Source organism: Hyaena hyaena, unplaced genomic scaffold, assembly GCF_003009895.1.
Source record: "Hyaena hyaena isolate Hyena2069 unplaced genomic scaffold, ASM300989v1 scaffold_443, whole genome shotgun sequence".
Classification (NCBI taxonomy): Eukaryota; Metazoa; Chordata; class Mammalia; order Carnivora; family Hyaenidae; genus Hyaena; species Hyaena hyaena.
Window position 1 is genome coordinate 1047674 of NW_024081075.1, and position 14117 is coordinate 1061790.

A 14117-nucleotide genomic window follows, 5' to 3' on the forward strand; every position below is an offset into this window, starting at 1 on the left:
TGACAGCTCAGAGCCTGGAGCCTGCTTCAGATTCTGTGTCTCCCTCTCCCTCTGCCCCTCCCCTGCTTCACTCTATCCCTCTCTCTCTCTCAAAAATGAATAAACATTAAAAAATTTTAAAAAAGAAGCCCTGGGGGATCCCCACATTTGGAGGTCAGGTGAAGGCCAGAACCCAGCCAAGAAGGTGTAGGAGGCTTGGCGGATGAGTCAGCAGCTGGTCCAGGAAGCCAAGAGGTGTTCCGGAGACGGGGGAGGGGCACAGGCTAGGGAAGGGCCAAGTCAGAGGAGCATGGCCAGCCCCTGGGGTTGGCCACAGGGAGTGACAGTTGAGACCCAGTAGGTGGGTGAGAGGGTCGGCCAGTCAGAATATGGCTGCTGCATCAGGAAGCAGAGAGCAGCCTAGGAAATGTGCACCCTTCCAAAGCTTCCCTCGTCCCTTCTCTCGTAAGAGGCAAGGAGATGCCAGATGGTTATGATGCCCATTTTCCATCTCTGGAAACTGAGGCTCAGGAGCTTAAGAACTCACTAGGGTCCCACCCAGTGAGCTACAGAGTCAGGGAGGTGGCTGGAGGCCAGGGCCAAGGGCAGGGGCTGGAACCGGAGTGGTTACCCTCGTCACTTTGGCGAGAACCTGATGGGTTAGAGCAGGTGGGATCCTGAGGCCAGAAGTGCCCCCCCCCAGACCTCACCCCTGTCCTCTGGGTGACTCTCCACAGCAGAACCGATGCCTGGCCTGACCTGGGCTGGGCCAAGCTGGACACCCCAGCCCAGCAGTGTCCCCACAGAGGCTCAGGGAGGAGGGGTCCCAAAATATAGCAACGGTTTCAGGCTCATGCCTGGTGACAGGCCTGTGCTGAGGGGTCTCCAACCGTGTCTCCTGGGCACGGTACTGTCCCCTCTGCAGATGGCTTTGAGAACAAAGAGGCAAGATCATGAGCTTGGCGGGGCTCACACCCCAAGTTCCTCTTTTTTTAAAAAATTTTTTTAAGTTTATTTATTTATTTTGAGAGAGACAGAGACAGCGTGAGTAGGGCAGGGACGGGAGGGTAGGGGAAGAGAATCCCAAGCAGGCTCCACACTGTCAGCTCAGAGCCCGAGGCGGGGCTTGAACTCACGACCCATGAGATCATGACCTGAGCTGAAGTCAGACGCTTCACCGACTGAGCCCCCCAGGCGCCCCCCTCAGTCCCCCTTATACGCAGGTCTTTCTCTGCCGGCCTCTCCTCCAGTGGCCTTAGGCTTCTTCGCAGTTTCCTCATCTGAAAAAGGTAACAATGCGAGCACCCCATCCGTCGCCGAGAGGACTAGGCGAGAAAGCTCTGTGCGCATCACAGTGCCTGAAACAGACCAGCCCTTCGGTAAACGGTACCTGCTATCGCTGTATCTGTTATCATTACTGCTATTATATATTCATCTCTCTCCATCTCAATTAATTAAGTTTGCTCCTTGGGCTCATCCAGATGTTTATAATTTCCCCCAGTGAGCATGAGGGTGCCCCTGCCCTTCTTGCCTCCAGGCCAGAGTAGAAGAGTGTCAAGGCCAGGGACCCTCTCTCCCACCCTGGCCATCAGCATCCCTGCCCCATTGTGCTGGGGTCCCCTGGGCCGGAGGCTGTGGCTCCAGGATTGCAGAGACTGAGGTACTAACAGTAAGGGTGACAAGCTGGAACATTTACTGAGCACTTACTCTGTTCCAGGGACTCCAGTGGGGAGTGTCAGCCACTGGCCTGCCCCTGCTCAGGTCCTGCTCTGTGCCAGCTTCTCAGACCTTCTCAGACCTTCCCAGGGGGGCTGGCCACCCCTGGATCGTGGACAGCTGCCAAATGGGGGGGGGCTGGGAGGGCAGGGCTCCTGGCAGATCTGGCGCCCCATGTTGTGGGCATTGCCTCAGACCTCCCCAGAGAGGTCTCAGTGGGTCCTGGGCGGTGGCCCCCCTCAGCCTCTGATCCCCAGGACCCCAGCACTCACTGGGCCTTGGTTACAGGGTGAATAATTCAGGCCACTGAGTGTCGGTCATGAAATATTAAGCAGGCTGTTACTGTCACATCAGTATGTGAATGTGGGGGGGTGACGATGGCACTGGGGCGTGGAGGCTGGTGGCCACAAGCCAGCGTGTTCCTGGGGAGAGGCGTGTGGATGAGTCTGTCACCGTGTGCCCTGTCGGCTCATGAGCACCATTCCCCCAACACGGGTCTGGTAACGGAGGGCAGCCAGCGCGGTCTGCGTCCCACCCCAAGTGTGTAAATGCCACGCTCTGCGTCAGCCCTAGAAAATGGCAGCTCTGTGTCTAGGGAGGAGGTGCCCGTGTTGGGATAAGGAGAGAGCAGGGAGGCGCCCAGTGGGGGGCTCCAGGTGGCCTGGGGTCAGGGGTCAGGGACGTGGACAGGGACCAGGGTTTTAGGGACGGGGAGAAGTCAGCTGGGGGGCTCCAAGGAGTGTGTGAAGGAAAGGGACCGTCATGTCAGAGGTGACTGGGCAGATAGAGGAGGACTGGGTGGCCTGGTGCCCGTGTTGATGGACAGCCGGGAAAGCACTTAGATGAGGGAGGGACATGTGGAGTGTGTGACTGACGTTGCCCGCAGATAGACTGGGGAGGCAGACGGTGGGAAGAGGTGAAGTCGGTGAGTGCCTGGGGCACAGAGGGCTGACCCAGCACAGGGGGGCACAGCCCCCACCCAGAGCTTCTGAGACTAGCCAGGGAGCTGGTGGGCACGCAGGTCCTGTCTGCTCCTGGATTGTGGCTCCGCCTAGTGTCCAACTCTGGTAACTGAGTCCTGGGCTGTCCCCAGCCATTATGAAGTCAGCAAAACAGACTCCGTCAGTGGCAGGGCCAGCTTCCCTGTTTCCCAGCAGCGCTCCACCACGTGGGGTTGATTCCCAGATCCCCAGCGCCTCAACTGCCCCTCTGCAAAATGGGACCTACGTTAGGGCATTCAGTGAGAACCTGCCCACCGATAGCATAGCACACCAGAGGGGCTCGGTGAATGGTGGCCGCCCGCAGAGGCGGCAGACTGACAACAGGATATCCAGTCTAACTTTAGTGTAGATACATGACAAATAATGTTTTAGTATAAGTGTGTCCCGTGCTTTGTTTGGGATATACTTATACTAGAAGATGATTTCTCATCTACCTGAAATTCAGAATTAGCAGGGCATCTTGTGTTTTATCTGGCAACCCTACTCCTCTGCCCTCTGGGAATTCAGTCTTACAGGGGAGGCAGATGCCAAAGTCAGTTATGTTCAATCGAGCATGACAGGCGGTCCAGGGAGTGAGCCCAGGGCCATACAGGGCACAGAGGTAGGAAAGGCGGGCTCTGCCTGGGGAAATCAGGGCAGGCCTCATTGAGGAGGGGTCCAGACTGAGTCCTAGGGAGGAGGAAGGAAGGGCATTCCGGATAGAGAGGGACCCGATCAAAGGCATAAAGTTTAGACAGAAGGTTGGGGACTTGAGGGCTCACAGTGACAATGGCTCAGTGTGGCCAAAAAGGTAAGGAGAGGCCAGCTCACCACATCCTTGTAGACCTTGGTGAAGAGGTTGGGCTGTTTACTGAGGAGGGGCGCTAACTCCGTCCGATGTACACTGCAGAAGGGAGGCCGCTGAAGGGAGTGGCCAGGCCAGAGGGAGGCTGGCACGGGACCAAGTGTCCAGAGGGAGTCAGGTATAGCGGGACCGGGTAACCCACTCTCGCAGCCCTCCAGAGCTCCCCTAAAGAGCTCGAGGGGCGTAAGAGGGCTTTGGAGGGAGGTGGGCGCTGAGAGCCCACGGTGGGTGCTGTGTCTCCGCAGGGGAGTGAATGCCCAAACAAAGAACGGTGCCACGCCCCTGTACCTGGCGTGCCAGGAGGGCCACCTGGAGGTGACGCAGTACCTGGTGCAGGAGTGCGGCGCGGACCCGCACCTGAGCGCCCAGGACGGCATGACCCCGCTGCACGCCGCGGCGCAGATGGGCCACTGCCCGGTCATCGTGTGGCTGGTGAGCTCGGGGGCGGGGCGGGGCCCGGGAAAGGGCGGGGTCTGCTCGCGGAGCAGCCGGCAGCGACGGGGGCGGGGCCTGGAGGGGCCCGGCGCCCAGCCCCCGCCCGTCTTTTCCCCGCCCCCTCCCGCCCAGGTGAGCTGCACCGACGTGAGCCTGTCGGAGCAGGACAATGACGGCGCCACGGCCATGCACTTCGCGGCCAGCCGCGGCCACGCCAAAGTGCTCAGCTGGCTCCTGCTGCACGGCGGCGAGATCTCGGCCGACCTGTGGGGCGGGACCCCTCTGCACGACGCCGCGGAAAACGGGGAGCTGGAGGTGGGGGCGGGGCCGGAGCGGGCGGGGCCGGGACGGGCGCCCTCTGCCGGCGCCGAGCTCTCAGCACAGCCCTGACCCGGCGCGGGGGGGGGCGGGGGGGGCCCCCCCCCCCCCCCCGCGCAGTGCTGCCAGATCCTGGTAGTGAACGGCGCGGAGCTGGATGTCCGCGACCGCGACGGGTACACGGCGGCCGACCTCTCGGACTACAACGGCCACAGCCACTGCACCCGCTACCTGCGCACGGTGGAGAACCTGGTACGGCCCTGGCGCTGCCCCTGGCTTAATCTCGTCCCCCACCGTGTCCCCGTCCCTGCCCCCACGGGTTGGTGGTGTTCCCCCTTTACTGCGGAGGGAGCTGACGTTCGCAGAGATGACGCCCCTTGTCCGAGGTCACACAATGAGGAAGTGTCCTAGACCATTACCCTTCCCAGCCCAGAGCCACTGACCATTGAGAGGGGAGGTGGTAAAGAAAAAGGGTCAAGGGGAAGAGGACCAGTGTCCCCCTGGTAAGAAGGAAGGCTTGGAGAAATCACAAGACACTTACATGCCAATGGGAATAGTCAAGTTCCTTCACCTGCCTACAGCCCACAAGTAGTAGCTCACTTAACTCTCCATCACCTCTAAGGTGGGTGGTGTTCATGTCCCCATCTCACCCAAGGTCACACAGCTGTTAATGGTGGAGTCTGAGTGGCAAGGCTTGGAGCCACTGCTCTTGACCACCACAGCGTATGTTTGCTCACTTCATGGCTACATCATAACTGGAAACTTCTGTCACTCTTTTTAAATTATTTTATTATGGGTGCACAGCTGTGAAGCAGCCCACTGGGACTTGAGCTCAGGTGAGGTTGGCTCCAAGTCCAGGGCCCTGCCTCATCTGGTGTAATGCCTGCTTTGGGACAGGAGGGAGGGCGGAGGGTGGGCCTCACAGGTGCCTCTCAGGAGGTCCAGCTCTAGGGGGCACCCTGGCTGGAAGAGAGGCTAGGAAATGAGGTCTGGAGGGGAGAAGGTGGGATGGCCTCCTGCCCATAGCACCGTCTGCCCTGTGTGCACGCACCGGGCTTCTGGGTACTCCAGAGCACAGCTAGGCCCCGTGGTCAGAGACTGCAGCTGGACCCAAGGAAGAACGCTCCCCCCGCCAAAAGGGCCACCCAGAGAAAGTAACCGTCCAAAAGATAGTAAGCACCCTGTCACCAGGGTGTACAAACAGGGGTGTGTGCTGTGAAAGGCACTCCTGTAGCAGAGGTGGTTCTTACCCACTGAAAGAGCGTACGATTCTGTTTGGAGGGTGGGGTGGGAGGTGGCACGAAGCCCCAGCCCCTCCGTCCCCCCTAAATGGCAGCTTCAGTCGCGGCGATAAGCAATAAACACCATTCCTTGAATTCTCACTCTGGCAAGAGCCTGCCAGTGCTCTAGAGCATAACCTCAACCTCCACAGTAAATTAACACTAATATTGACATTGCATTATAGCATGTACTGGCTACCAGGCCCTGGCCCTTCACTAACTTTTAAAATCTTCATACCTTAAAGGGGCAGGAAGTACTGTTATCCCCATGGACAGGTAAAGACCCCCAGGTCCAGAAAGGATAGGTGACTTGCCCAAAGTCACTTGGCTAGTAAGTAGAAGAGGTGACATTTGAAGCCAGCGTTCCAGGCTGCAGAGCCTGGGCCCCTAACCTCTGTTACCCAAGGGTTCAGGGCTGGGCACCCCCAATGCCCACTGCTGACAGCCAAGAAAAGAGCATCTTTGGCCACCCCCTCCCTCCAAGCCCAGCACCTATGCTTCCCCTTGGCTCATGGAATAGGCAGCAGAGCCTGGCCCGGCCCCCCTGAACTGGGTGGGCTGCGGGCCCCTTGGCCCCCTCACCCAGACAGGCCCAGCTGCAGCAGACAGATCCCTACCACGCAGGATGCTGGCCCAGAAAAGGCAAACAGTCCCACAGGGCCCCTAATTACAGGGCCAATGAGCAGGGCTGCTGAGCTGTTACCTGGTGCGAGGCTTGCCTCCTGCTCCCAGGGGGCCTGTGACACTTCTCAGGCAGGGGAGGGGGCGCGGGGCCGGGAGGAGCAGGCCTGGGCAGGAGGCAGCAGACGGAGCCAGCCAGCAGGCTTGCCAGCAGCAAGGCCACCATGGGCAATGTAAGCGGGGGGCCCCCACGCCAGCGCGCTCCCATCCCGGGAGGGTCAGGCCCGTGGGCAGGGGCACAGACAGTGGTGGGGACAGCGTGCCCATGGCCAGACTCAGCTGGGCCACCCCAGGCCACGCCCTTTCTCCGAGGGCCCCATCAGGAGATGGGCTGGGCTGGTGTTGGGATTTGTCCCAGTAGGGCAAGGAGAGACCGGGGGTGCTGGCCAGGTCATGGGAAGTCAGTCCTTCCTGCAAGTTGTGGGGGCCCCGCCCGCCTCCCCTACCCCAACTGCTCCAGGTGTTCCCATCAGCTGCAGCTCCTGAGTCCCCACCCCCCCACAAGTACACTGGAGCCCATCCCTCTGACGGGGAAGGAGAAGGCTGGTGCCACGGCAATCTTGCCCTTGGAGTCCGGACCAGGGCCCCCTTTTCTGATGGTCTCTCAACCCCCTTGACCAAAGAGGGGCTGGGGCAGGAGGTCCCCAGGAACCAGAGGTCCTGCTACTAGGGGGCTGGGCTTGAGTCTCAGCCTGGGAAGACATTCTCATAGTGGGGTGGGAGCCCCAAGACGGAAGTGGCCTGGCCTGGGCCACACAGCAGGACGTATCGGAGCAGGCCCCTGGCCCAAGTGCACTGGTCCTCATTGTCGACCCCATTGCCTCCCGTCCCATTCAGAGCGTGGAGCACCGCGTGCTGTCCCGGGATCCGTCTGCTGAGCTGGAGACCAAGCAGCCTGACTCCGGCATGTCTTCACCCGACACCACAATGTCGGTCCAGCCACTGAACTTCGACCTCAGCTCGCCCACCAGCACCCTCTCCAACTATGCCTCCTGCTCCTCCAGCCACTCCAGCATCAAGGGCCAGCGCTCCTCGCGCGGTGAGGGGGCCAGGCTGGGAAGAGGGAGGAGGGAGCACAGACTGGGACGGACCGCTGGGCCCCAGGGCCCAGCCCTGGGCCCCCTTGGCCCACAGCTGATGCTGGGGGCTGCCCAGGTCCCCACCCAGGAAGGGCCGCTGGTTCTGGCGAGGGGCAGGTGACCCGCGTCCTGGTGCATGCTCCTCACAAGCACACCTGAACACCTGCAGGTCCTCTCCCTGAGACAGAACCCACGCACCCCCTCTGATGACTCACCCCCCCCCACGTTCCCCAGACTTTACACACACCTACACACGCTCAAGAGTGCACATGTGCACGCACAGCACACCACTACGCATGCACATCCAACACCATGCAGATTCACGCACACACCTACGCGGTCACACAGCCTTCCAGTCCCATACTCGGGGCACATGTACACACGTAAGCACACATGCACACACACACCCCATGTCCACAGACCGATGTAAACACAAAGAAATGTGCAGATGCTCACAAACCTACACAGGTACGAACGCACAAATGTTAGACAGAAGTGAGGCGTGTGTGTGTGCACGCGCTGAGCACACCCTGAGCCTAGGTGACCAGCCACCTGCCATATCTGCTTCATGCTGCAGCGCGGTGGCTGCAGAGATGGTGGGGTGCCCTGCAGCTTGGGGCCTGGCTGTCCGGGCTCCTGCCGCTCTGCCCTGTGAGGTCTGAGCTAAGGATGTCACCTTGACCCTCTGGGTGGCCGTGCTCCCCAGGCAGGCCCTGGAGCTGAAAGCCGCCGCCTCGGGTCCTTCTCTCTAAACTTGAGTGCAGGGTCTTTTCAAAACACATGCAGGGCTGGGGGAGGCGGGAGGGCAGGGCAGGGCAAGGTGGGCCCTGCGCTGCTGGAGCCCTCAATGTGCTGTAGGAAGCTGTGTCCCTAAGCCCACGTCACCCCTTGGCAAGTTGCTTCTGGGTGGAAGAGGGTCTCAGTCCTGGGGGACAGCGTGTCTGCAAACCCCCACACCCCGCCTTCCCTCCCTCCCCAGGCCTTGCCAGTTCAAGAGCGGCAGATATACAGAGCTATGTGGACATGCTGAGCCCCGAGCTGGGCCGAACCCCGGGCAAGATGAACAAAACCACACTGCCACCACCGCCACCGCCACCACCTGGCTTCCCTCCGCCGCCCCCACCCTCAAGCACCCAGCTGCCCCCACCCCCACCAGGCTACCCCGCTCCCAGGCCCCCCGTGGAGCCACATGCAGCGGACATCTACATGCAGACCAAGAGCAAACTCCGCCACGTGGAGACGGAGGCCTTCAAGGAGGTAGTGACCTTTCACCCACCTGCCTGCCTCCCAGCGCTGGGACTGGGCTGACAGGCAGCAGCTGAGGCCAAGAGACTGACTGGCTCATGGGCACACGGGAGGGGGAGGCAGGGGCGGGGGGGGTGCCTGCGTGGGGTGGCCTATTCAAGAGTCAAAGCTCCTGGCTAGACCCGTGGGGACTCAGGGCTGGGCCCCGGGGACAGGGAGATGAGTCAGACAAAGCCACCACCCTCTCAGGAACTGGGGATGGGTGAAGGGACTTGGAATCAGACAGCAGGCCCCTCAGGAGCAGGGTCCTCCTCCATGGCGGTCACACAACTGGCAGAGAGTACGTGCAGAGACTGCCCTGTCCGCAGACCTTCCCCAAGGGGCTGTCTGCCAGGTGGGAGATGAGGGGGCAGGGCTGTGGAGGTGAGGGGGGTGGTGGAGGAAGGGAGAGAGCGCACTAGCAGGACTCAGCCCTCAGTGGGGGCTGAGCGAGGGTAAAGCTGAGGTTGGCTCTCCGATTTGGGGCTTGAGTGCCCAGGCTGGTGGAAGGGCCAGTCCTGAGATGGGAGGCGTAGGGGAGAAGCCAGCCTGTGGGGAGGGGCTGTGTCCAGTGTGGGCACACTGGGTGTGAGGTACCCAGGATGTCAGGGCCCCTGGGGGCCTGGCTGAGGTTCTGGAGCCAGAGGGCTGGGCTGGGGAGCTGAGCGTCCTGGGTGGGGAGCCCACCGGGGGCCCTGGGGTGCTGGCCAACAGGGCACAGCAGGCTGGTGTGGGACGCGGGGGGGGGGGGGGGGGGGGGGGGGGGGGGGGGGGGGGGGGGGGGGGGGGGGGGGGGGGGGAGGGGGCAGCCTGAGACCACAGGTAACAGAGTGTGGGTTAGAGGCCCCGCAGGGCCGATTGGGAGCCCTGACCTGTAGTTCTCTGTCAAGTCCAAGGCAAACCACTCCAGAGCCAAGCTGAGGAACCAATTTGCCCACAGGTGTCCCAGGTCACAAGGCCACTGGGAGGGGAAGAGGGGGGAGCACTCTCCACAGCGACTCCACCCTCCCTCATGCCATCTGGGCCCAGGCTCTCAGTCGGGGTCCCCTTTCATGTCTGTGAGGTGGAGAGGGCCCAGGAGAGGACTGCAGGGGCCAGGGACAAGCGGACTTTCCTGCCGATTGTGTAGCCAAAGCTACAGGGCAGGTGGCCCAGCCTGTGCCCCTCCACTCCCCTGCGCTCCGGGATTTCGAGGTCCCGTGCCCGGACCGGCTGTGTGCGTGCAGGGCCGCAGGCGACAGGCAGTTCCACAAAGGGCCCTTTGTGTGCCCACTGCGCCTCTAGCCCCCGCCTCCGCCCCCGGGGCCTGGCCGTCGCTTGACCGCAGAGGGAGCAGGGTCGTGGCATCCGCGCCTTGGGGCTGCAAGGGGCGCCGAGGGGGCGGGCTGGCCCAGAAAACAAATCCTGTGGTGTCGGGTTTCCTGCAACGAGAGCCGGTGCGGGTGGGGCTGAGAGGTCGGGGCCACCGCGGGGACGCACGGGCAGGGAGGGGGAGGGCGGGTGGAACAGGGGACAGCCCCCGCACGGGAACTCGGCCTTTGGCCCCGCCGCCCCGTGTCCTTGTCCCCGGGCTAGGCCTAGCGGGGGGCGGCTGCGACGGGGCGGGCCACCGCGCTGTCATCCGAGCCCTCCTTGCCGCCCCTGAAACCCGAGGCTTAAGCGCGGGTGTCGGTGTCGCTTACGCGGATGTCGATGGTTTCCAGATGCGGGCGGGGAAGGGCGGGGGCGTGACCCGGAACCCAGGGGTACCAAATACCGGGGGCTCCGCTGCTTGTGTGCCTCCCGGCCCTTCGTCCACGGGGTATGGAAGGGACAAGTGGGGGTGTGTGAAGGCTGGGGTGCTCAGCACCTAGCGGAGGGAGAGAGCGGCAGGGGCGGGGCCACATCTGGCTTGCGGGGCAGGCCCGGCGCTGCGGCGGGTCGTGGCGCCGCCGGGGGAGCCCCCGCGCATCCCCCGGTGCTGGGAGTGGGTCAGCGCGGGATTGGCTGGCGCTGGGTGATGTCAGGCCGGCAGAGCTCATAGGCCCTGCGGGGCGCGGGCGGCCAGGGCTGGGCTGTAACCTGAGAGGAAGGATCAGTTAGCGCAGGTGTCGGGTCCATGCCGCCCCCGCCGCCAGGTGCACAGCGGGGGCCCTCGGCACCGGCGCAGGTAGGAGCAGCCCCGGGACCGGGCGGCTTAGGGCCTTGGGCAGCCCGGACAGGGCTCTAACGGGGCTCCCTGGGGGTCGGAGTCCCTGAAAGAGAGGGTTCGGAAGAGCCTTGGGGACGCGCAGGACCGCCGGGTAGCCAGGAATGGGGTGAGGCTGAGGCCTCGGCGCTGGCGTAACCTGCGAGCTGCCCCTTCTCCGGCTCCCCCTGGCGACGGGGCTGGGTCAACCCGCCCCTGGTCCCGCCCCTTCTAGCCTCAGTGGGGGCCCTTGTGGCCTTGGCCTGCTCCCAGAACCCCTCCCTTGGGGGACCGACCGAGCCTGCCGTTCCCCAGGACCCCCGCCCCATCCCCGCTCTGAGGGCCTGGGAACCCGGTTGGCCGCACCCCTCGACGGCCGCTGGCCGTGAGCCCCCGGACTGTGAAGAGCTGGGGGGGCGGGGCGTGGGAGGCCCCCGGGACCGGCGCCTGAAGCCCCTCCGCCGCTGTCTTCCCGCAGCTGAGCTCGCACGACGGCCACAACGGGCTGCGGAGGCAGGACTCCAGCCGCAAGCCCCGCGCTTTCAGCAAGCAGCCCAGCACGGGGGACTACTACCGCCAGCTGGGCCGCTGCCCCGGGGAGCCGCCGGCCGCACGCGCGGGCATGGCGCACAGCGAGGAGGTGCGTGCCAGCCCGCCCGCGCCCGGCGGCCGCGCGGGACCCGGCCCGGCCGCGCGCTGCTCACTCGCCAGCCCCTCCGCTCCCCCGCAGGCGGCGCTGCTCCCCGGGAACCACGTGCACAACGGCTGCGCCGCGGACCCCAAGGCGTCCAGGGAGCTGCCCCCGCCGCCGCCGCCGCCGCCCCTGCCCGAGGCCCTTAGCTCGCCGCCGCCTGCTCCGCCTCTGCCCTTCGAGGGCGCTGGCCCGGGCTGCGGACAGCGTCGCTCCTCCTCGTCTACTGGCAGTGAGTAGGGGCGGGTTGAGGGGTGGGGGGCGGTGCCAGCCCTGCAGAGGAGGGAAACCTAGACCTCGCTCCTTTCCCAGCGGCCACGGCACTGGCGCTTCCTCTTTCCCGACGTGTTCTTCCTGCTGCAAGCCCCTACCCCAATGAGGACCTGACCCTAAGAGAAGGCTCCGAGTTGCCTCTGTGTGACCTCAGTCCGGCCCCCTTTCCTCTCTGGGCCCACATCCCATCCAGCAGGGAAGGCCTCCCAGCTCTGGTGGCCGGTGCTTCTAATGAGCTGGTGCTAACTGGGAACTTGGAGAAGTAGACTTAGTTTCAAAGAGGCAGGGCTGCTCCGCCCACCTTCTTCCTGCCCCATCCATGTCTATCCTCAGTTTCTCTTCTCCTCCTCACCGCTTTCTCTTGTTCCTCCAAGCTAGCTACAGCCTGAGCTTTTCTCAGATAGGTCAGGGGCTCTTCCTGGACAGATACCCCCAGAGGCCCCAGGCCAGCTAGGACCGGGCTATGGGGGCAAGGCCAGTGACCCATCATGCCCTGCGCTTTCCCTCCTGATGACCCCCCACCCTGGGCAGCCTTTTTAAGATCTGGGCTGGTGACCAGGATTCCTGGGCTTCTCTTCTGTAAGGTGGGGCAGTCTCTTACACGCCAGGGCTCCTGCAAGGCCCATGAGGTGGTGTCCTATGTGTGGGGGGTGGGCCCACGAGGTGGTGCCCCGTGTGGGGGGCGGGGCAGGGTGCCTTCCCCACCCAGCCCCTCGGTGCTGGGACCATGTTTAGTGACATCATCCACAGCTTCTTGTCCCTTACTAGGAGTGCATAGGTATAATCGGTTCCAGGGTAGGGCCAGCCTGGGGTCCCTTCGGATCCCTATAGAGCCTCAGCCCCTGCAGACTGGAGTCTATGGCAGCAGGCCCACCACCCACTGAGCCTCCAGAAAGGTGCCCAGCTCTGGGGTTAGCTTTTTCCTTTGAGGGCAAGGCTGAAGCCAGGATCGGAAGAAAAATAGAACCTGGGCTTCTCCAGAAACCCCTTCTCAGCAGAGCCTGGGCTGGGTGCCCTATCCCAGCCCAATGCCAAGCGTGAGGCCCTTGCTAGGGGGACCCGTGGTAGCCCTACCCAGTCCTCAGGGACACCAGTGAAGCCCGGAACGGGGCGGACCACCCTTGTGGGGCCCCAGAGCAGCCTGAGCCAGGGTGAGATGAGCTGGAAAATTCCTCCTCTCCTGTCCCCCCTCCTCTGTGCATCGCCCTCCCCTCCCTCCTCTTGCTATCCACCCCCCTACCCCCGCTGTCCTAGCCTCACCCCGGCCCCCTCCCCCTCCTAACTTCCCTGTCACTTCTCTCCTCTCGGTCCCTAGAAGTGAGAGTCCTGAGGCACAGGAAGAGTGAGTAGCTGCGTGCGTGGCTCCTGGCTGAGCTGCGGGGTGGGGATCGAGGCACGCTCAGGGCAGACGAGGCTGCAGGACCTGGGACTTTAGGGGAGAAAAAGGGGGGGCGGGGCCAGGAGCCAGCAGGCCAGGGGACCTCCGCACTGCAGGCGGGGCCACTGGCCCCACAGCTACCTTCCTTCCTCCACCACACCCGCATGCACACCCACAAATTCTACCCATGGCTGTCAGTTTTGCCCAAATAAATGAGCCCGTTGCCAGTACCTGCCTGGCAGCTTTCCCTTTTACCCCTCCTGCTGCTCGCTCAGTGATCCCCAGCCTGGGGAGCCCAAGAGCTGTTGGCTTGGTTTTTTTGCCCTCCCCCAGCCCTCCCCCCTCCCTGGGTCTCTAAGACAGCCCTTCCCAAACCCCAGCCGCCTCCGCTGGCCTTGTCAGAAAATGCAAACTCCGTGTACTGCCTATTTGCATGCTTTTCACCTGGCCCTCCTTCCTGGGTGACCTCACCCCGTATCCTCAGTAAAGGCTCCGCTTTCCTAGGTCCCCAGAGCTGAGCAGCGCTTCGCCATAAGTGTGCTACGCATCGGGCTTGCAACCAGTGTCTGCCTGGGTGTCTGTCTGTGGGTGTGGGAGGTGGCGAGGGGACCGGCTGGGTTCTGAGCCCATATAGCCACGGAGGCCCCAGGTGACTCAGTCCAAGGGTCACTGAGCTTTGCTGATGCAGAGAGGGCTGGAGGGAGACTCCACCCCAGCTGGCAGAGACAGGGAACCCAGGGCAAAGGTCGGGTGGCTGGTCCCCAGGTAGTGTCTTGAAGCTGGTCAGTCAGTGTCCTGGGCGGAGACATTCGCTGGAGTCCCCAGGGCCGGGCCAAGAGCCAGCATGAACTGCCAGGGACCTCCAGGCAGGGCCCCCATTCCCCGTGAGTAGGGCCAGGAGGATGGTGGGGTCTGCGGGCTGTGAGCGGGGAGCCCGCCTCTGGGGTACCGGAGAGCGCCCCCCAGGGCCTGAGATCTGGAGAGCTTCCAT

General features: G+C 63.3%; 1 protein-coding gene across 2 annotated transcripts in view; it reads left to right on the forward strand.

Annotated features, from left to right (window-relative positions):
- The window catches only part of ESPN (espin), a 31062-nt gene that overhangs the window by 9826 nt on the left and 7119 nt on the right, over positions 1-14117 (forward strand). For both annotated transcript variants that reach the window (XM_039253237.1, XM_039253239.1), the window contains exons 3-9: positions 3786-3972; positions 4108-4290; positions 4414-4545; positions 7092-7293; positions 8313-8590; positions 11263-11424; positions 11515-11707. In XM_039253237.1, the coding sequence (XP_039109168.1) occupies positions 3786-3972; positions 4108-4290; positions 4414-4545; positions 7092-7293; positions 8313-8590; positions 11263-11424; positions 11515-11707 (1337 nt within the window). The remainder of the gene's footprint in view (positions 1-3785; positions 3973-4107; positions 4291-4413; positions 4546-7091; positions 7294-8312; positions 8591-11262; positions 11425-11514; positions 11708-14117) is intronic.